At 48.9% G+C, this 20,333-nt stretch overlaps 4 protein-coding genes across 9 annotated transcripts in view; 2 read left to right on the forward strand and 2 right to left on the reverse strand.

Moving 5' to 3' along the window:
* Positions 1-268: 268 nt before the first annotated feature.
* On the reverse strand, positions 269-3,075 carry ccdc32 (coiled-coil domain containing 32). Its single transcript, XM_017412149.3, has 4 exons — positions 2,958-3,075; positions 2,487-2,743; positions 1,100-1,253; positions 269-997 (listed from the first exon to the last, which is right to left on the reverse strand). Exons 2-4 carry the CDS (start codon positions 2,722-2,724, stop codon positions 817-819), a joined length of 573 nt encoding a protein of 190 aa, XP_017267638.1. The 5' UTR covers positions 2,725-2,743; positions 2,958-3,075; the 3' UTR covers positions 269-816.
* Positions 3,076-3,094: 19 nt separating this feature from the next.
* On the forward strand, positions 3,095-6,966 carry pcmtl (l-isoaspartyl protein carboxyl methyltransferase, like). Of its 4 annotated transcripts, XM_037977874.1 has the most exons (9): positions 3,095-3,250; positions 3,547-3,682; positions 4,977-5,081; positions 5,207-5,238; positions 5,365-5,469; positions 5,566-5,686; positions 5,787-5,872; positions 6,096-6,265; positions 6,398-6,966. In XM_037977874.1, exons 2-9 carry the CDS (start codon positions 3,565-3,567, stop codon positions 6,432-6,434), a joined length of 774 nt encoding a protein of 257 aa, XP_037833802.1. In that variant the 5' UTR covers positions 3,095-3,250; positions 3,547-3,564; the 3' UTR covers positions 6,435-6,966. The 4 variants fall into 4 exon arrangements, with proteins under 4 accessions (XP_037833802.1, XP_037833801.1, XP_017267535.1 ...); XM_037977873.1 differs by lacking the exon at positions 3,095-3,250 and having other exon boundaries at positions 3,274-3,682; XM_017412046.3 differs by lacking the exon at positions 3,095-3,250 and having other exon boundaries at positions 3,278-3,682; positions 6,362-6,966.
* Positions 6,967-7,597: 631 nt separating this feature from the next.
* On the forward strand, positions 7,598-10,155 carry rpusd2 (RNA pseudouridine synthase domain containing 2). 2 transcript variants are annotated; one of them, XM_017417688.3, is made up of 4 exons: positions 7,598-7,651; positions 7,778-8,266; positions 8,589-8,885; positions 8,963-10,155. In XM_017417688.3, the coding sequence occupies exons 1-4, from the start codon at positions 7,613-7,615 to the stop codon at positions 9,773-9,775; spliced, it is 1,638 nt and encodes a 545-aa protein (XP_017273177.2). In that variant the 5' UTR covers positions 7,598-7,612; the 3' UTR covers positions 9,776-10,155. The 2 variants fall into 2 exon arrangements, with proteins under 2 accessions (XP_017273177.2, XP_017273167.2); XM_017417678.3 differs by lacking the exon at positions 7,598-7,651 and having other exon boundaries at positions 7,658-8,266.
* Positions 10,156-10,485: 330 nt separating this feature from the next.
* disp2 (dispatched homolog 2 (Drosophila)) overlaps positions 10,486-20,333 on the reverse strand; it is an 11,320-nt gene continuing 1,472 nt past the window's right edge. The window contains exons 2-10 of one of the 2 annotated variants that reach the window (XM_017417662.2): positions 19,236-19,362; positions 18,947-19,158; positions 18,569-18,598; positions 18,340-18,463; positions 18,019-18,134; positions 16,987-17,108; positions 16,674-16,771; positions 16,325-16,483; positions 10,486-15,174 (exon numbers count right to left, since the gene is read on the reverse strand). In XM_017417662.2, coding sequence (XP_017273151.1) covers positions 11,911-15,174; positions 16,325-16,483; positions 16,674-16,771; positions 16,987-17,108; positions 18,019-18,134; positions 18,340-18,463; positions 18,569-18,598; positions 18,947-19,158; positions 19,236-19,362 — 4,252 coding nt within the window. In that variant the 3' untranslated portion in view covers positions 10,486-11,910. Of the gene's footprint in view, positions 15,175-16,324; positions 16,484-16,673; positions 16,772-16,986; positions 17,112-18,018; positions 18,135-18,339; positions 18,464-18,568; positions 18,599-18,946; positions 19,159-19,235; positions 19,363-20,333 lie in introns of both variants that reach the window. The other variant, XM_017417656.2, reaches the window with a different exon arrangement.

Here is a 20,333-nt window from a genome sequence, read left to right on the forward strand (position 1 = left end):
ACACTTTTTATTAAACGATGCGACTTTAAGGACTTCACACATTTTAGCTGTTTCTTAGATTTCTAATGCTGATCCATTTCATCGTCGTCCTGATTCACGTCAGCTCTTTTGGTTCATCGAAAACGCCTCACGAGGCTGAGCTGCGCTTTCTGTGGCCGCTCAAAGAAGAAGAGCGAAATGAACGCGGCTCTGTGCTGCCATCTAAAGATGCAGCAGTCATGGAGGCAGAGCCGTAACCCGCTCATCACAGACGTGAACAGATAAACCACTCAGTCCACCTGCTTTAATCATAAAAGTGTCCTTTTTTAATTGCACGACTGCAGGCACATTTTTAACAACACTTTAATACAACCGTCCTTGTTTCAGCCGCGTGGAACAAGCAAACATCAGCAGCAGATCTGCCCGTTTTTAGCTGGATTAAAAAACAGAAATAATACAAAGTATAATACAACATTTTCTTGAACATGTAAAGATCACATTGAACCCCAAAAAAAAAAACTGAAAAACTCTCATCTGTGAGGCGTTGCTTTGCTCGGCAACGTGACAGTAGTAAACGTGACCCCTCGTTCGTTTCTGCGTATCGAAAGCCGTCGGGAGGCCGGCTGCCGTTTCGTGACGAGTCTAATTTCTACTGCAGCTCCTATTTTTGAGGAGCGGTGGGGAGGAGACGTGAGGGACCGCTCCGCGAGCTGAGAATACAGAGAATGGAGCCGCATAAGGTGGAGATTTATTAAAAAAAACATAAAATAAACGACAGCTGGCAACGAAACGGAGCTCCAATCTCACAGATCATCCTTACAAATGACTCTAACAGCATCATTTCTCTGGGTCGTGAGCCTCTTCTCCTTCTTCTTCTTCTGCGCCGTGCGTGTCTTCCGCTCCGTTTTGGGTCTGACTAGCCTCTTCAGTCCGAGACGGCCTCAGGAGGTACTCCAGCTCCTCTGCGCTGATGGCCACCTTCTCCGGGATCAGCCACCTCTTGAGGTGCTCCAGAGCGCTGGGAGGGGAGGAGGTACAGGAAGAGTTACCCACGGAGGAGGAGCTCATTCACTCACATCGTCCCCGAGGCGGCAGCGGCCTGACGCTCCCACCGTCCTACCTCTCATCCAGGTCGCCACCTTGGAAGAGCTCGGAGGTCTGGGCGTCGTGCAGGAAGCGATCCCAGCACTCTTTCTTGGCCTGGGACAGCGAGCGCAGGATGTCTCTGGAGGTCACGTCACTGGACTGGCCCTTTATCTTCTTCAGGCGGTTCTCTGCAAACAGAGGCAGAATCCGTGAACTCAGAGCAAACAAACAGCTCTCCAAATATGTTTTTTTTAATATTTGAATTTTTCTTTGGTTCCAACAAATTTCTGCACCGGTAAACGATTATGTGGGAGTTAACGTAGCTCAAACTCATCAGGGCTTTTGTAAAAACTGCGTTAGAGAGCAGCTTCCTTTATAGTTACATTTGCCCCCCCCCCAACTTGAATTTAACGCTCTCCATCGCTCGATTTCCTCCCCCCGAAATGACTCTGCTTCTGTCGACTCGTCCTCGCAGCTTTTTCTTTCCAGGAAACGAGAAGAACTTCATCTTTTCTTTTCAAACCTAGCATCTCTGTTTTCCCTCCGACTCTGGATTAATTCACCGACTCAGTACCTGCCACGTGCCGAGGCCATCCGAAGCGCCCCTGAATGTAAACAAACGACCCATAACTGTTGGCAACAAAACCTGACTCTGCTGATTTTGCTAATTCGTTAAGCGGCAGACTTTTAGTAGCAGTTATCATAGTTGATACACAAACACAAAAACATCCTAATCAAGAACAATGAGAAGCGGCACATTTCGACAGCTGTTACGGCTTTAAAGGTGCGGGACTTCAAGTGCTTCGGGTCGACTGTCCGGGAGAAGTGTGGCGAAGAGGTGAAGAAGGGAGTCCAGGTAAAAAGGGGAGTGGTGAGAGCGGCTATGTTGGACGGTTTGGAGACAAAAAGACAGGAGACAGGACGGGAAGTGGCAGAGCTGAAGATGTTGAGGTTCTCCTTGGGAGGGACGAGGACAGACAGGATTAGGAATGAGGTCAGCAGAGGTACAGCACAGGTTGAAGGACTGGGAGATAAAAGTTAGAGACGGTTTGGACGTGCAGAGGAGGGACAGAGGATATATTGGTAGAAGGATGTTATGAGAGACAGGAAGGAGACATATGGATGCAGTCAAAGAGGACATGGAGTGAGGACAGAGTTGCTTCGGCAACCCCTGAAAAGAAAACAGCCGAAAGAAGAAGAAGATTATGGCTTTAATGGAGGCTAAAAGTGTCAACAATGGACGCCATCTTGGGAGGAGTGAAGACAGGACTTGGGAACTTGTTGGAAATTGACTTGTTTGGGTTCATTTTAGAGAAATAATCATTTAAAGTAAGTCTCCCTCCCCTCACACTGACATGAGGCAGCTCTCCCCTGGGTTAGTGATGAAGAGGACAGGAGGAGACTGGGGAGGAAGGAGCTACCTAAAGAGGCGATGTAAACTTCGGAGTCCTCCATGGGTTCCCACGTGGCTTCGGGGGGACCGGCTCGCCCGCGGCTCTGGGCTCCGGGCTGCGCTGCAGGGCGGAAGGAATCCGTGAAGTCCCCGGTGTCCTCCCCCGGAGCCGCCTCGGACCGGACCGCGGGCAGACCGGAGCAGATCTCGGTCCACAGCTCGCCGCTGGACCGAACCTCCTCCTGGTTCTCGAAGTCATCGATCATCTTCGGTCCAGCAGCAGAGCTGAAACAGAGTAACGCGTTTTTCAACCACATCCTTTCAGCGACACTAAGATAATCATCCGGGTGACACATTTTAAAGAAAACACAATTAAGCTTTCACGTTTAAAATAATTTGAGCTCACCGTACATTTAAATCTGCAGCCCATCCTACTAGATAAAACGCTTTTAAAACAATTTGCCACCTTGCTACATTAACACTGAAAAACACATCTTACCTGTGTAACAATCTCTGCCGGTTAATTGTTAATTCAGCTGATATTTGAAGTTAGAGGCTGAAGTTTAGCTGTAGTGGCTAGCTGTACGAAGCACACCAAACAGCGGACGGGCCACCCCTTAACGGATATATGATTGGACAGTGTAGCTGCCAATCAGAATACTTTCAGATGTGATTGGATAGTTCTGGTCCTGTGTGGAAAATATCGGGATCTTATTGGCCGAGGGCTGTTTCTGCTGAATAGGAAACCAGGAAGTGCTTCCCACCTTAAAGTGACGGTGGCCACCTAGCAAGGTAAACACCTACTAATGACCTACATTACATTGCTTTAGTGACAACGTAATTATTAGTATATGTGTAGCGGTGTGTATTTTCACGAAATAGCGTTTACTTAACCGCAGTTCAGCTCTTTGAATAACAGTCGAGCTGTTTGGGTTTTTTTTTTTTTTTTGCAAAAAGATTGTCGCTGCTACTTGCAGCTCAGCCTGGCTCACACAGGCTTTCTGCAGGAGCCCAAACTACAGTTTCATAGGATGTAAGTTGCTTGTGTGTGCGAAGGAATGAGGACAGCAGTGGTTGTTGAACTGCAGGGAGGTCCGGTGTGGGAGATGCGAGCAGCCTTGCCCCTGGCTGTCGTGGCTGTCCCCATGGGTGTGCTGCTGTCCCGGACCATGGCGTGGATGTCCAGCGGCAAAACGCATCCAGAGCTCATCAGCAGGCTGAGGGGTAAGCATGGCAGGGATACGGGCTTGGACCCGGCTTCTTCAGGTACTGAGTGCACCTATAGTCAGAGAAACTGCTAAACCAATGGCCTCATTAATGCTCAGGAGCATGCTCTGCAAGGATCTGTGTCCCCATTTCACTTTATAACAAAAAGAGCAAACAAACTGAAAGTCACATGATGAGGAGTCATTTGAACCTGAAAGCCCCGATTCTGTTTTATATAACTTGCTCATTTTGGTGGGGAGGAGGAGGATCTGGATTCTGTCAGTAAAATACTCTCTAACCTGTGCTTAATGAAGAGTAGACAGCTGTTTCTTTAGTGACGTAATCAGCAGGGGTATTTATATATATTATTCATATAGCACTTTTCAGCAACAAGGCGATTCAAAGTGCTTTACAACATTTTACACAAAAATACAAAGTCAAAATGCACACAACTATATCTAAAATGTGAGCTGGGATAATCTAAATGAAATCCTGAAACTAAACATCTTAAATGAAAAACACACCCACAAGATAAACTGAGGAAAACCAAACTAAGATAGAATGAAAGCTAACATAAACTGAACTAGGATTTAAAAACCTCAGTTGATTAGACATGATAAGAACTAAACTACTCTACTGTAAGGCTAATTAAGAGTTAAATACATTTTAATGAAAGGCCAACTAAAATTGTCAGTTTATTAAAAAAAAAAGTGCCACTATTCTGCATGTTTTACTTGTTTCCCTGCTCCAACACACCTGATTCAGTAATTAAATCACCTCTTCATGTTCTGCAGAAGCCTGTTAATCACTCATTGATTCCAACCAGGTGTGTTGGAGCAGAGAAACAAGGAAAACATGCAGGACGGTGGCCCTCGAGGACCAGTTTTGTCCACCCCTGCTATAAGGGATGTGTAACAATCGCAGCCAAATCTATTTTTACATGAGGCGAGTTTAGAAACGCACCGCCGCCCTGGTTTTTTTTTCAGCTGGAGACACGAGACGCCACGTCGAGAACAGTGAAAGCATTTATTCTTGCTGTGACCCAATAAAATAACACTCAAACAATCAGTTAAAATGTGTAAGTACTTTTACTCCGTTAAAGTCATTGAGTAGTCATTTTCGAAGACAGGGGACACCAGTTGTCTCTCGTGTGGCAGACTTAGGAGATGGCGCTCCTGGTTGTATACGGCAGCAAAATGGGACCTAAATTACTGACATGTCTGAAACCTGCGATCTCCCTTTTTGGTGCAGATCATGGATCCTGTACAGTTTTGTCGTTTGTTGACTTCCGTTGTCCCTTTCGATTCTCCAGATCATGGGATGATTCGTGACGACAGAGTGTTCGAGGCCATGCTGGCCACCGACAGGGGGCTTTACTCCAGAGACTATCCTTACGCAGATTCTCCACAGACCATAGGTACGCCGTCCGGTCTCACTTACAGGACGTGCACGCTGATTAACAACATGAAAACCAAAGAATTATTATTGTACAGGTTCTCTGTAAACTTAGAGTTGTTGTCGTTTGATGTTTATTTCTCTCAGGCTTCAGGGCAACCATCAGCGCGCCCCACATGGTGAGTAACAAACGCTGAACTGGACTGTCAGCAATTAAGATTGAAGGAATTAAACTCTTCAGTTGTGCGCATGCATACGAGTCATCAAATGTTTGTGCACGTGTGTTTATCGGCCTTACTTGTCAGCACGCGCACGCTCTGGAGCTGCTGAGCGACAAACTGACCGAAGGCGCCTCGGCGCTGGACGTGGGCTCAGGAAGTGGATATCTCACGGCCTGCTTTGCAAGAATGGTAAGCTCTAAAAAAATATGAACGCGTCAAGATTCTTTTACAGTCCCAAATCTAACTTCAGATTTCCGTCTGACTTTGCGTTAAATAAATGCGCAGACAGGACCCGGTGGTAGAGTGGTCGGCATCGAGCACATCGATGAACTGGTGCAAATGTCAATAAAAAATGTGCACGCCGACGACCCCGAGCTGCTGTCTTCTGGGCGGATCCGATTCATTGGCAAGTCGGGAGAGTTTAAAGCGATGCCTTTCTCAAATATTGGTGTTTGACGTGCACATCGAGAGGCTGTGTTACCTGTGACACCCTGATGTGTTTGCAGTGGGAGACGGAAGGCTTGGCTTTCCGGAGGGAGCGCCGTACGATGCCATTCATGTCGGTGCAGCTGCAGCTACCATTCCCAAGGCTGTAAGGACACGCACACACAGTTTCTACTTTTGTGAAAATAGGAAATAGAATATCTTCATTCTAGTTCTACAATACATTTGGTTAATACAAATAATCCGATGTCGTTTAAGGAATCAAAAGTCAGTTTTAAGATGCAGAAACCCTTCAGACACACACCCTGAGTTGAACTGTATTTGTGGAGCTAAATTCGACTTCTTCATGTTGTCCGTTTTTCCTACCAAAGCTCCTGGAGCAGCTGAAGCCAGGAGGACGGCTGGTCCTCCCGGTGGGCCCTGAAGGTGGCAGTCAGGTGCTGGAACAGTACGATCGTCAAAGCGACGGCACCTTCCTCAAGAAAGCTTTGATGGGAGTGATTTACGTCCCCTTGACTGACAAGAGACATCAGTGGCCGGGGTAAGGAAAACGAGAAAACAACACATTCAGTTTATAGTTCCAAAACAGACAAAAAGAGTCACTCACCTTCGTGTTTGTCCGTCCTTGTTTCCTCAGAGGTGAGCTCTGACTGCAGTGTGGTTGCCCCTGCAGGAGGTGGCGCTGGTGCTGCGCCTCTGGGTTCCCGTAGTTGTCCTCGCGGACCGAGCTCCAGCGTTTTACGGCCTTCTGCTCCACTGGCTCGACACCTAGCAACGTCCAAGGAGATTCCTGATCCCGAACAGCCTGCCTTTCCTTGAGAGCGGACGCAATAAGTGACCCCTGGGTTACTGATTACCGTGTTCCCACAGTCCTTGGAACGAAGAGGGCCGTCGATGAGGAAGAACTGTTGTTTATGAGAAAGCTTGTGAAACGAGGAGCTTTTACGCCTCGGAAGCAACGGGATATGTTTAAAACGCTTGTAGGGGATTTAAATGAATCTCAAGGGAATGTTTTGATGACAAACGCAGTAACAAGTGTGAACAAGCCACAAAACTAATGAAATTGAACAATTAAGCATCTATATTTTGCAGAAAGAATGGTTTTTACTTACATATACAGTATGTGTAGAATATACAGTTTGACAAAGGAAGGATGTGCCAAAAAAAGGGGGCATCTTTAACAGCACGAATAATGTAATTAAATATGTAAATAATAAAAAATATACTAAATGATTACTTAAAGTGGCTTGAAGCAGTTCTTTGGAATATCATAAAAGTAAAAAAGATTTAGTTTTTATTGTACGCATAGGGTGAGAAGGTTTGCTGATTGTTTTGTTTACAATATTTGTATTTTTTATTTTTAAATGCTGTGGGCTGGAAGGACTCCTTACGAAATTCTCACAGAATTCAAGTGCTTCAATTAAGCAAAAATAAATAAGAAAATAAATCAAACAAATATATAAACAGTTTAACTGGTAGACATACTGTACAGTCAGTTTTATATTTTTTTCTGGTTACCCTCACAATTATACTTTTTTTTTCTTTCTGGAAAAGTTACTGAAAACATTAAGACATGTCTTTTTTTGTGCTGAACACAAATTGGGTTAAATTAATCCCACAGATTAGGATTATTATTATCAAGAAATACAAAATGAATTAAAAAAAATAAAAACTAAAACCAAAAACGCCTTTTTTTCTTCCTAAATGTAAACTAATTCTATCGAGCCATGTTTAGAAACTGGATAAAAAGTTAGAAGTGAAAATTAAACTTTAGAAATTGATAAAATAACTACAATGACTAATACAAAAGTTAAAAACGTTTGATAATAAAAATTGGAGAATTAAAAGACTACACGATAAGCCTACATATGACGTCATCATTGTGCGCATGTTCCAAGAAGGACCTACTCCAACCGGAGCAATGCACGTGAGTGCATTAGCTAGAAGTTCACTGTTTATGGTTGCCCAGGCTAACATTAAAGGATATGTAACTCGCTTTATTTGTTGTCGTGGCTTTAATGAGCTTCGGGCTCGTTGTTTTGTTGATCTGCAGATAAAAAAAACCCGCCTGGCGATGGAGGAGGCGGAGGCTGAACACGCAGAAGCTCCGCCGGACGTAAACACGGAACCAGCGGCGGAAGAAGCCGGGGCGACGGCGAATGGAAAACGTAAAAGCGAGGAGCCGGATCCACCGGAGGAGGCAGGCGGCGGGGGGAAACGGCGGAGAGGAGCGGGGGGAAAGAAGCTCCGAGCGGGCGAGAGGTACATCCCGCCGCCGCAGAAGCGCAACCCGGGCGTCAGCTTCAGCCGGGAGCACTTCGACGAGACGTCCTACTACTTTGAGAGCGGGCTGCGGAAGGTGTATCCTTACTACTTCGACTTCAAGACCTACTGCAAAGGTCGGTGGATCGGGAAGACCCTCCGGGAGGTGTTTAGGAGCGAGTTCAGAGCTGAATCTGTGGAGTATTACGAGAAGGCGGTGAAAGAGGGTCGGATCCGGCTCAACGAGGCGCCCGTGAAGGACCTGTCTGTGGTGCTCAGGGTCAGTCTGATCACTCTGTCTGTCTGCACACATTCTGATGCTTCAAAGCACAGATCTGTCTCCTAGGAATGATCAGCTCACCTTAGCATTTCATGTTGAGCCAATATAAGTGAAGAAAACAACAAAATGCATTGATTTACATGTTATTTATTGTGTTTATTTAATTGAAAATATGGTTTTGTTTTGTAAAATAATGACACGACGAGTCCCTGAGTGTTGCATGATTTTATTTCTGTAACCTGAGTGATAAAAGCCTTCAAAACTCTACGCTGTGAGACAATTCTGTTGGATCTTTGGTCCCACGACTCTCCTTCCTTCACAGAATAATGACCACATGAGGAACACCGTGCACCGCCACGAGCCTCCTGTCGTCGGCACGCCACTGGAGATCCTGATGGACGACGGCGAAGTCGTCGTGGTTGACAAGCCCGCCTCCATCCCCGTCCACCCGTGCGGCCGCTTCCGCCACAACACGGTGATTTTTATCCTGGGCAAGGAGCACGGCATCTCGGAGCTCCACACCGTCCACCGGCTGGACAGGCTCACCTCCGGAGTGCTACTGTTCGCCCGCACTCTCCAGACGTCAAAGAAGCTCGACCAGATGGTGAGAGACAGACAGGTACGTTCAGGAGGGGGGTCGACATGATGCTTATCATTCACAGGGTGAGTTCTTCAGATGTTTGGTTTTGCCTCCAGCTTGAAAAGGAGTACGTGTGTCGAGTCGAGGGCGAGTTTCCCGACGGCGAGCTGGTCTGCGAGGAGCCCATCCTGGTGGTCGCCTTTAAAATCGGCCTCTGCAGAGTCGACCCGAAGGGCAAGGAGTGCCGGACGGCGTTCCGGAGGCTCAGCTTCAACGGCAAAACGAGCGTGGTCCGCTGCGCGCCCCTCACCGGGCGCACCCACCAGATCAGGGTCCACCTTCAGTACCTTGGCTTTCCCATCCTCAACGACCCCATCTACGGCTCGTCGGCGTGGGGTCCTCACAGGGGCAAAGGTGGGGTTGTGGGGAAGAGCAACGAGGAGCTGCTGCAGGCCTTAGTGGAGGAGCACCGCTCGCAGGAAAACCTCCATCTGCTGGACCTTATGGACGACTGCGCCGGGGTCCCGAAAGATTCAGGGAAGTCTTTTGAGGAAACGGACAAGTTGAGCGGTTCCTCTGAACCGACAAAGAGTGGGGAAAGTTGTCAAGGACGAGCAGAATACTGTGGCGGCGACGAGAGGCTAAACAGCTCAGAAACGGCTCGTCTTAATGCTAATAACAGCTCAATCCAAGAACTTCCAAATTCAGCAGAATCCGAGGGAAATCCGACCCAAGCGGACGCCGCCTCGCAGAAACTCCCCCCACAGAGCCGGGACCACCTGTGCAGCGAGTGTAAAGTGGTGCGACCGGACCCCACGAATAAGGAGCTCGTCATGTACCTCCACGCTTTACGCTACAAAGGACCCGACTTTGAATATTCAACGCGATTACCCGACTGGGCCAAAGAGGACTGGGTGGAAACGGACTAAATCTGTTCTGATCGCTTCGTGTTTGGAGCTGAAAATCTAAAAAAGTGGTTTTATTTTAAAGCTTTTGTTTTACTGCTGAATTGAAGTCAGTATATATATAGTTTTTTTTCCTTTGAGGGATATTCTAATTAAATATCGTGGAAGGCTGTAATCTGCTGGAACAAGGAAAGAATTAAAACGAACTGGTGTGCAGGAAAATGTTTTATTTCAGTTTTTTTTGTGAAAAACTAATCACACCTACAGTTGCACATAATAACAGTGATTACATGGACCTTTAGAGCCTGTGATTGTTTCGTCTGTAAGGCAGGTTGTTCTTAAAACAAAGGCTCTGTGATTACCTTTTTTATTTAAAAAAAAAAAACCTGCTCGTAGGCACATTTTCTGTTAAATCTTTTCTTTTCATGCTGAGCCACGATCACAGCCACTTGGACCCGATTGGCTTTTATACCCCACTATCATTTAAGGGAACATTTAAATAGAAATGACTTTTACCTCGCACAAAACACACTTTGAGCGAGACGACGCTCGGGGACCATGCTGTTGATGCGATAAATACTGGATGACGTGGCAGAAAACAGGCTGAGGTGGAACGAGATAACATGTGGCAAAATGTGTGCTTATAACAGACATGAGGCAAAAAAACACCCACAGATAGATTCATTTAAAGCATGTGGAGTGAAGAATTGAAGCCGGAGACTTCTTCAATAAACTGGTTTTGCATTATTTAAAAAAGAAAATTGAACAAATTACTGATATAACTGGTGAGCAGGACTCAGAAATCACATTTAAAGTCATTCAAACACTTCAAGCTGCTGTGATAAGCTCTAATACAGACGTCTGTGTTTTTTTACATGCAGCTCTGTCTCATAATGTTACAGAATGGACGCTTCGTGTCCCCCAGCAGCTTTCAATGCCGGTTTATTTGACGAGCAGGCTCCAAATGTTAGTTAACTTGTTGGAAACGTGACCCGAAGGTGACATACTTGACCGCGGAAACGTGTGTAAACAGATAATTCTCTCTTTTTGTATCCGAAACCCTCTTTAAAATCAAGCAGTTTGGCACTGACAGTACACGCGTTAATTACCAGGACTTTAGATTTAAAAAAACAAACAAAAAAAGCACATGGATCAGACTTTCTAACCTACCCTGATCACCAAACACACTGAGCAGAAATAACCAGCAGAAATCTTATATTTCTCCACACAAAATATATCTTCTATAAATCACATCACAATATATACTTATATTTTTTTTAATATTTGGTCATTTCAACCCTTTAAGGAATTACAAATCCTCACTGAGCTCCCAAATATTTATTGCTGATAACCTTCTGAGGTTCGGTCGTTTGACGACCAGTTCTACTAAAATCTGATATTAGGAGAGGAAAGAAAAGCATCTTAATGTGTGCAAAAATAAATATACTAATGCACGTAGCAAGGAACGCACAGCTAACAGCTTTAAATGTAACTTCACAGTAAAAAATATAGTTTTTGACAAAATCAAAAAGGCCAAGGAGGAAATAAAAGGTGGATTTCTGGCAGAAATGCTGGATTGAAGTGACCGCTGAGGTATTTATTCTGACGCTACAGGAGAAGTCGGAGCATAAAGTGCAAAAAACACATAGGACATATTATAGGAAAATAAGACTGCTGTGTGTCATGATTCAGCAAAACCTATCAAATAAGTTCAAAATTAGATTAAAAAGTGTGATTCCTACACCTCTTTATAAAAGATGATCTTATCAAAAATGAGTTGGTGAAATTTGAGAGCCAAACTTACAAATGTAGTCATGTATTTAGAGGAGATTCCCATAATATATATATGTTTTTCTTTTAATAGAGTCAACAACATGAACCAGGAAGTTGAAGTTAACGGAGTATAAATGGCTCGTTGGGGTAAATTCCAGCTTGGAGCACAGAGTTCAGACTGTTTCAGTAAAAAGGTCGACGGGGCCCAGGCACAAAGGGAGTTCTGCAGCTGAACTGAATCGAGCGTTCAAACCAACATGCTGTCGCATGCTACGTTCACGCGTGGCTTTAGTTCCCCTTTAAAGGGTTTTTTCACAAAATCTGACAGTTTCGGTTTCTCGCGATTTGTTTCGTGAATCGGGGGGCGGCGGGTGCACAGCGCTCGCTCAGCATGCGTCCTCCCGGCGCCCGTCTCGCTTGATCCAGACGTCCGGCAAATCGGGTTTGCTGTTGGGCAGTACAACCACCTCCAAGCCGCGGCTGGCGCGCGCCTCGTAAACGGGCTCCTTCAGCGACAGCCTCAGCGTGTCCCGCCTGCCGTTGAGGCGCCCTGGCTGGAGCTCGGCCTCGGGGCGCCGCGGGGCGGAGGGTCCTGCGTCGGCGTCGCTCAGACACGTGTCGCAGGAGTCCTCCGGACCCTCGCAGGAGCTCTGAGACTGGGAGGAGGAGAGGAGCTCTTCGTCGTGACCTTGACTCTCCTTTGTGGGGTTTTCCTCCTTGCAGACGGACGGCTGGTCGGTGGTCTCCATTGTGTGGCTGATTATGGTCTCCTCGATGCTCGAGGTCGAGGAGCAGGAGGTGTTGCTCCACTGCTTCCCCCCGACCGACTGGCCCATGCAGGCTTTACACAGCAGCCTTCCCGTAGCGAGGTCTTCCTGCAGCAGGCCAGCAGGGCGGAGGCTGTTTCCTCTGTAAGGAGACGAGGTCTGGACGGCCGGCGGCTGCTGACCCAAACGATGGCCGCACACCTCGTCGCTCTCCCTGTCCGTGCCATTCTCGGCGCCGCCGCAGTACTCGATCTCGTTCGAGAGCACGGAGGGCCGGTTGGACAGCTTGCTGGTGTACGTGCTGTTCTCAAAGCTGTCGCTCAGGCGATAGGCCAGCGGCTGCAGCTCGTACTGCTCCGCCCCCGCGCCCCCGGCCTGCTTCTGTCGGTGCTGGTGCCGGTGCTCGGGGTAAAGGTAACCGGCCGCCTCTTTGTCGTGGCTCCGTCCCCCCCTGGCTCTGCCGAAGGCCCCGTTGGCGGCCGAAGCCGGCGAGGGCTCCGGGTAAGCGGCCAGGGCGGCGTCCGCCCGCGTGGGGCCGCACGGCAGCGCCACCGTGCCGCAGTTTTCCCTGGGGCCGAAGAAACAGCACAGGGACTGGAAGAAGAAGGTGGCGAAGCCGCACGCCACGCACTTCACCAGAAACAGGAAGATGCCCGTTTTCCTGAAATGCAGGACGGTGGCGGGCAGCATGGCGACCCCCACGAAGAAGAACGCCGCGGAAACGGTCGCCACGGGACAGCCCATCTTTTTAGTGGCGTGCGCGACTTTCCCGATTTTGTCCGAATGAGGAGCCAGGCTGTAGGAGATGCAGTAATTCGCCACAAAGTCGACAGACAGGCCCGCGGCCGAGGAGATAAACAGAGCCTCCACGCCACTCAGCTGCCACTCCAGAAGGACAAGGAGGCCGATGGTGACGAACACGCTCCCGCCGACAGCGACAGTGGCGTAGACGCTCAGCGGAATATTCCAGGTAGTTGAAAGGAACAAAACGAACGTGAGCGCTACAGAGAAGCCAGCTACAAGCAGCGTCTCTGAGCTTAAAGACTGCTGCAGGTCGAAGAGCGCCAGCTGGCTGATGAACCAGCCGTTCTCCAGGCCCGGTGGCGCTCCGGACATCTCTTTGTTGAACCACGTCAGGATCTCCCTGTAAAACACGCTGGTTCGGCTGAAGTTGAAGCTGTAGAGGTACGTGGTTCTGAACGCCAGCACCAGGGCGGCGATCCTGCCGTCCGGCTGGAAGTACGCCCCCCCGCCGTTCGCCGGCAGGCCCCCGGCGTACTTCTCTGCCAGCATCATGGCGAAGCAGCTCTCGAAGGCGCCGGGGGGGAAAGGGAACGGGGCGTCGCCACAGCAGAACGGAAGGGCGTCGTCGTTTTCTGAGCACGGCCTGACAGAGACCCAGCTCACCAGCTGCTCCACAAGACAGATATTATCCGCTGTGTCATCTTTGCTCTCCGGCGCCGGCGGGGAATAAAAGCTCTGGTTCTGGACCCGTCTACACAGGTCCCTCAACCAAACCTGAGCTTCAGGCCGACTCATGTTGAAGTCCGGGTCGAAAACCAAAGAGCTGTTGCTGTTCGGGTCAAAGTGATCCCCGTTATCAGTCGGCTTGACGCCCCAGACCAGCGTCAGCGCCACGGCTCGGTCCTCCCCGCTCCTCTGCCTTTCGAACATGAACATGTGGCGATACTCGGCGTCGTACCTCTCAAACGGGTGGCTGGAGCGGAACAGCTGGGCGACCCAGCTATCCAGGGTGGGCAGCTTCATGCCCGGGTCGACGCAGGACATGTACGTGCCCCCGGCGGCAAGCACGGCGAACCAGCACACCCAGATGTAGCGAAACTTGACAACCCCGCACGGCAGGATTTTCAGGAACAACAAGCTGGACGTGTCCGAGAGGGCCCGCTTCAGCTCCCGCAGCTTCCGCGCCGCGCCAAAGATGCAGCGCTCGCGCGAGCCCGCGTCCCACAGGCCGCCGGCGCCTTTGGAGCAGCAGGGCTTCCACGCCTGCGCCGCCAGCGGCGCAGTGCCGCGGCGCTCGCGCAGAACGAACGCGCACGGCAGCCACACCAGGGCCAGCAGCGAGCTGACGAGCGAGGACGTGCCGAGGTAGACGGAGAAGCATCTGATCGCCGTGATGCTGCTGAGGTAACCGGAGAAGAACGCCGCGCTGGAGGTCAGCCCTGACGCCAAAATCAGGTAGCCCATTTCCTGCAGCGCTCGGGTCACTCTCTTCTCCAGGGAGGCCGAGGGGTTCTGGGTCAGCTGCAGGTTCCAGAAGTCAGAAAAGATAAAAACCTGGTTGGAGCAGCTTCCCAAGAGAATCAGAGCTGCCGAGAAGTTGACCATGGGGAAGAAAGTCAGGCGAAACGCGACCTTGTAGAAGAAATACGAGGTTAGAAGTGAAGCAGTGATCGCTAGAAGAGACACTGCTACAATGAGGACAGAGTGGAGATATAAAGCCATGGTGGACAGAAGAGACAAAACCGCTAGGACGGGGTATATCGAGTCTCTCGCCAGGTAATATCTAAACAGGATCTTCTTGATGCCGAAGTCGATGCCGGTGATGGTTGTGTTGTTGTACGTCAGGTCCCTGCCCTCCAGACTCTTCATGTATATCTCCATCATGGGCTCCCCTTTGTCGACGGGCAGAAACAGAAGGCTGTACTTCAGCGTCGGGATCTGGTATTCCACCGTCTGCGGGCCGAGGAAGTCCTTGTCGACGAGGAAGTGCAGGATCTGGAACACGGCCCGGGTCTGCTTGCAGCGGGGGGGCACGGCGGAGCAGCCGCCGCGGTTCGGCCGCTCCACGCAGGCCTCCACCAGATCCCCCCGGTGATAGTGCAGGGCGCATTTCCGGAGGAGGTTTAGGGACTCCAAGACCTGGCGAGAAGGGAAAGATAACAGAAATTAGACCCGCATTGGAGTTTCCCCTGAGCAGAGATGGCTTTTTAAAATTTTAATGGGCAAAAGATTAAATTAAGTGCAATCTCTGCACAGGTTTGCTATTTTAAAGAGCAGGAATAGTCTAGCAGACAATACCAACTTATTATCAGGACCTACGTGGACTTTTTCACCAGATTTATGAAATACCATCTCCCTCTGGGTCTTTCTAAACCTAACCAAGTATTTAAAGTAACTTCATGAAACCTAATCGATGAACTCAGTTTAACTCCCTGAAAAGGAAAACTGCTGGCTGTGGTAATTATTCTGCCTCAGCTGTTTTAGTTTCTAACTTTTTAAATAAGGCGTCATTTAGGGATGAGCACCGGGGTTCAACAGATCTGACAATGTGACAAAAAACAAGGTGGCCTTAATAAGACATGTTACTTATTGGTGTTTTTATATTGGAAACCGAATCTAAAATCTCTTGCTGAAGTTTAAGCAACAAACTTGATTGATTAAGACACAAAATCTTGGTTTAGGTTGATTTAAAATAATAATAAATAAAGACTGTTTAGCTTTTTAACATGAACAGATTTTCGGGTGCTGACAGCACCCTAAAGCCGGGGTCTTTAACCTTTATTCAAGAGTCTGAGCTTTTTTTTTTTTAATCAGGCACTGCAGTGGCCAGCCTTTGATTCGACCTCCTTCTGGTGATTTTTTGAATTTCTCTCATTATAAATAGGTCACAGTTGGCGCGCTGCTTCGGCTGATGTTTCAGTCGTGTGACTCCACCTGCGATGCGAAGCTGGACGACATTAGCGACTGAAGAAAAGCACCAAAAGCAAAAACGTTAAAAAAATAACAAACAAGGCTTGACTTTTACTCGAGGCGCTCCGAGCCCTGAGCGGAGCGCTGTGGTGCAGCTGAACTACAGACACAAGCGTGTCGCCGACATGGACGCGGAAAATCATGAACAAATATGTCCGAATGGATTGACTTCGCTGTCCAGATATGACCCAGGAGCCACCAGTTGATGATCATTATAAAAAATGGACAACAGAGTAGTCTGACTGCTGCGATTTTTAAAACATCTTCAGTCTAATTTAATTAAACTGTGGCGGATTTTCAAAATAAGAAGACTCAGTGCCTGCTGGGAGGTGAGGCTGAGGCAGCAGGAGGCGTTGGAGAGGAGCGCCAAGTAATTCCCCAGAGACCAGCTCGGACAGCAGCCGCTCCTCCACGTTCCCTCGCCCTCCGGGCTCGCGGGCTGCTGGCACAGGTCCTGGAACCGGGCCTGCGAGCGAATCTGATTCACAGCGGGGAGAAGAAGTTGTTTTTTTTTTCTTTTGAACCGGTGCCCAGCTTTAAAACCAATTTAATAAAGTAATCGATTCATTTCACATCGGATAATGCACAGAGTGTGTCCTAGAAGACGGGGTTAAAGACACTGCATCAAAACAGGAAAGACGAGAGAGAAAAAGGGGATCAGAGCCAACCCTGGACTGCTCCATCTCACACATGGCGTGGATTGCCTTCAGGCTCCAGAGGCTGGCCGAGTTTTCGGATCTGAACACCAGCTGGGCAAAGCGCTCGCCTGCGAAGAGACGGATTCGGCGTCCAAGAACAGGACGACCGGCGATAAGACACTTGAAGTGGTTAAAAACAAAAGTGAGCTTTGAAGATAATTAAGTTTCTGCAATAAAATGTCAACTTCAGGCTGGAGTTGCTATTCAAAAGACACTTTTACCTCCCAAACCTGATTTATTCTAGATTCCAGCTGAGTCAACGGAGGGTTGAGGATCCACTCACCTGGAGCGGCACACAGGTAAGAGTCCGGAGACAAATCTGCAGCCAGCATCCTCTTCGTCCGACCTCCGGAGGGGACCTGACTGCCGTTACCACCCCGGCTGGCGAACACGTCGCCTGCAGGTCTGCTGAGGGGGAGAGGACGTCAGATACAGACCGTCCAATGTCCCTCTGGGTCTAGAGGAGCTTCTTTCACTTTGGATGTAAAACTATTTCAGCGGGTCAGAGAAGAGCAAACAGTGATGGTCGGAGGTCGGAGGTGCCCTTAAAAACTCACAGATGTCAGTGGAACAAAATAATAATAATATTAATAATAAATACCTAACATTCCCTGCAGGAATGAATATCACCCGCCGCTTTTCTGCCAAGGTTTTAGACTATCTTGTGACGAGAAATCACAAAGGCGTAGCCGTAAAGTTATTCACAACCTCGTGCAGCACCACAAGAGGTCACGCCTGGAGCACGTGTTGAGGATGACTCTCAGCTACTACCACGTTACATTTCGGCTCAGTATCTGTAAAACTTGCCGAGCTACAGGCATCTGTGTGTTGGCCAATATCGATTAGCTGCGGCGGCCGTCTTGAACCCAACAGACTCCGTAAGTCAATCGGTTGAAGACCTATGTCCAGCGACAACTCTCTGTACGTTTCGCTAAAATCTGACCAGTGGTTTGTGGGATATTTTGTTAACAGACAGACGGAACTGACTCTGAAAGTTAATGCTGAGGGTTTAGGCAAAGATCTTGCACAAAAAGTAGCAAATGGAGTATGTGTTGTGCGTGACTCTCAGCTTCAACTAGACCAATTTTTAGCAAAATATCTGTAAAACTGACTGAATTAGAGCCATTTATGTGTCTTCTAAGGAGAGTTGTGTGTGGCAGCCATTTTGAACTGCTCTATTAGCATCACTGCGTCTCATACATGGGTTAAGCCAGTGGTGGCTTTCAAGCGGGGCAAATTTATCCTCTTTGAACCAAAAACATGGACCGCTCGTCTCTGCAATCGCCACTGCAGGTTTCGGTGACCTTTCGCTGACCTTTTGCCGAGCCGCCGTGGTAAAAGAGACAGCGTCCTCCCCGGGCCGGTGTTCTCCCGCAGCTCGGTCAAACTGGACCGCCGGACTCCGAGGTACGTCCCCCGCGGCTCGAAGCCCTGAGGATTCCAACCAAACGCAACATGAGGCCCTGACTCACCGAATCAGTCAGCATCAAAGGAAACCCACACCCAGAACGGTTCATGTTTTCACTTCATTAAATCAGAACGCTTTGTATCAACATAATCGTATTTTTTTCTTATGCTAATGCCCCTCTGCGAGGAGCGAAGGTTCATTTATGACGGCGAGAGGTCGGCGACTCACCAGCAGCGGGTCAGAGAAGTCCGGCAGAGGACCGACGAACAGCCCAGCCAAGGAGAAGCCCAGCAACACCGCGGCGCAGCCCAGGAGGACGGCTACGGGACACTCCACGATCAGCTGGGCGTAGCTGGGACCCACAGGCAGGCGGGAGGAAGCGGTCAGAGACACCGATTAGGTTCGACTGGAGCTATTACGGCAAAAGGAAAGCTAAAAAGTGGGCGTCGGTTCTTACTTTTTAACAAGGCAGTAAAAGCCGCCGTACCTGTGGACAGCAGGGAGACATGAGGACTTTACTTGGCTAACAGCATTCCGCTTGTCGGGCTGAATCACTTTAAACGAGAGGATCTCGAATGAAGACGCATCACAAAACGCCCGGACCGCCGAGCACGTGCTGTGGATGACTCTCAGCGACTACCACGCTGCGTTTCAGCTCCATAGCTGCAAAACCGGCGGAGTCGTAGCCGTTTATGCGTTCGCTAATGTCGTAGCCATTTTCAAATTGGGTGAATTGAAGTGAATCGGTTGTCGATGTGATATTTTGCTAACAGGACAGAGCGCGTGCTTCCCTTTGCTTGTTTTGTCGAAGCTGAGGGCCCGGCGGGAAACACACCTGACTGTCACCACGTGCCTCTGCTTCGCCTTCCGCGCCTCGCCGTCGCCCGGCCCGTGCAGCCCGCGACATCGCACCGTCTGCCGGGCCTTCCCCGACGAGGGCCCGCCCGGGGGACAGCCGTGGCACCGGCGCGGCCCAAGATGGCCGCAGCGCGGGCATTTCCTTAGCGGCGGGGAGTCGCGGCCTCCGGCCTGAATGCGCTGGGGGACCTCGGGGAGAAAGAGAGGAGCGTGACGAATAAAAAATAAAATAAAAGTGTCGGATCTGCGCCGAGCTCGGAGCGTACCTGGTGATACAGCTGGAAGGAGCAGGAGGGCCTGCCGAGGCTGCTGCAGCTGTCGCAGAGCTCCCCTTCGGACTGGAGCGTCGGCAACTGCGCCTCGGGGGGGCACAGAGACACCACCGGGATCTCGCTGAGGAGAGAGGAAAACAAAACAAAAAAAATGACAATGACAGGAGGGAGGGCTGGCGACAAACATCTCCGGTTTCCTCTCCGAGCCTCGGCTGCAGATCAGAGTCAGGGGAGCAGAAGTAATGAGGAAAGACATGGATTTCTGTGCAACACACACACACACACACACACACACCGAGGCTCCTGGATGTAAAAAGGCCCCAATTAAAAAAGAAAGGAAACGAGGGGGGAAGATTTACTGTTTTCACACCCCGGCTGTGTGTCGATCAGTTACACAGGCAGCTGCTGTCCGGGGCAGATAACAAGACGCACTGAATCCTGGGTAATTGCTGTCAGGCGAACCCTGGACATGCTCCTGTCCTTGGACTAAACTAGGATTTGTTTCGTAAACCCGGGAAACGAGATTTTAGCCCTCAGGATGGCAAGGTTCACGTCTGTCTTGTTCCATCAGATCAAAATATCCCAGCAACTAAAATGTGGCTTTCAAAACAAATAAATAGATAAATTGGTAATCCTGGTGAGCTTTCACGTGCATCGGTATAAAAACTGTAAAACAACATGTAATCTGACACAAACATTAACCCGAAGAGCAAATCTGATGAAGAAAATCTGAGAAAAGAACCATTTTTTTGGAGGAATTCAAGAGATCTGAATGTAATTCTAGGGGAGGAAAATATTTGCAGATGAAGTGGAATATTTAGAAGAGAGCAAAAGTTACAAAAAAATGCAAAATAAGCAAGCCGAACATTTTGATAAATGAGCAGCTAAAAACAGCAATAGTCCACATGCAGAAACGAGCCTCTTTATTTATTCCTCGTGTTGTAAAAAAATATATAAATATTTTAAAAAATGCTGACCTCTGCAGGGATTTTGCTTACTTCTCATACTTTGCTCAGCAGCCTTCTTTTATTTTTGTTATGTTTTTTTTAACTTTGGGGGCACAAATCGGCTCGCTTCGGGCTCGATCGGCTT

Source organism: Kryptolebias marmoratus, linkage group LG10, assembly GCF_001649575.2.
Source record: "Kryptolebias marmoratus isolate JLee-2015 linkage group LG10, ASM164957v2, whole genome shotgun sequence".
Classification (NCBI taxonomy): domain Eukaryota; kingdom Metazoa; phylum Chordata; class Actinopteri; order Cyprinodontiformes; family Rivulidae; genus Kryptolebias; species Kryptolebias marmoratus.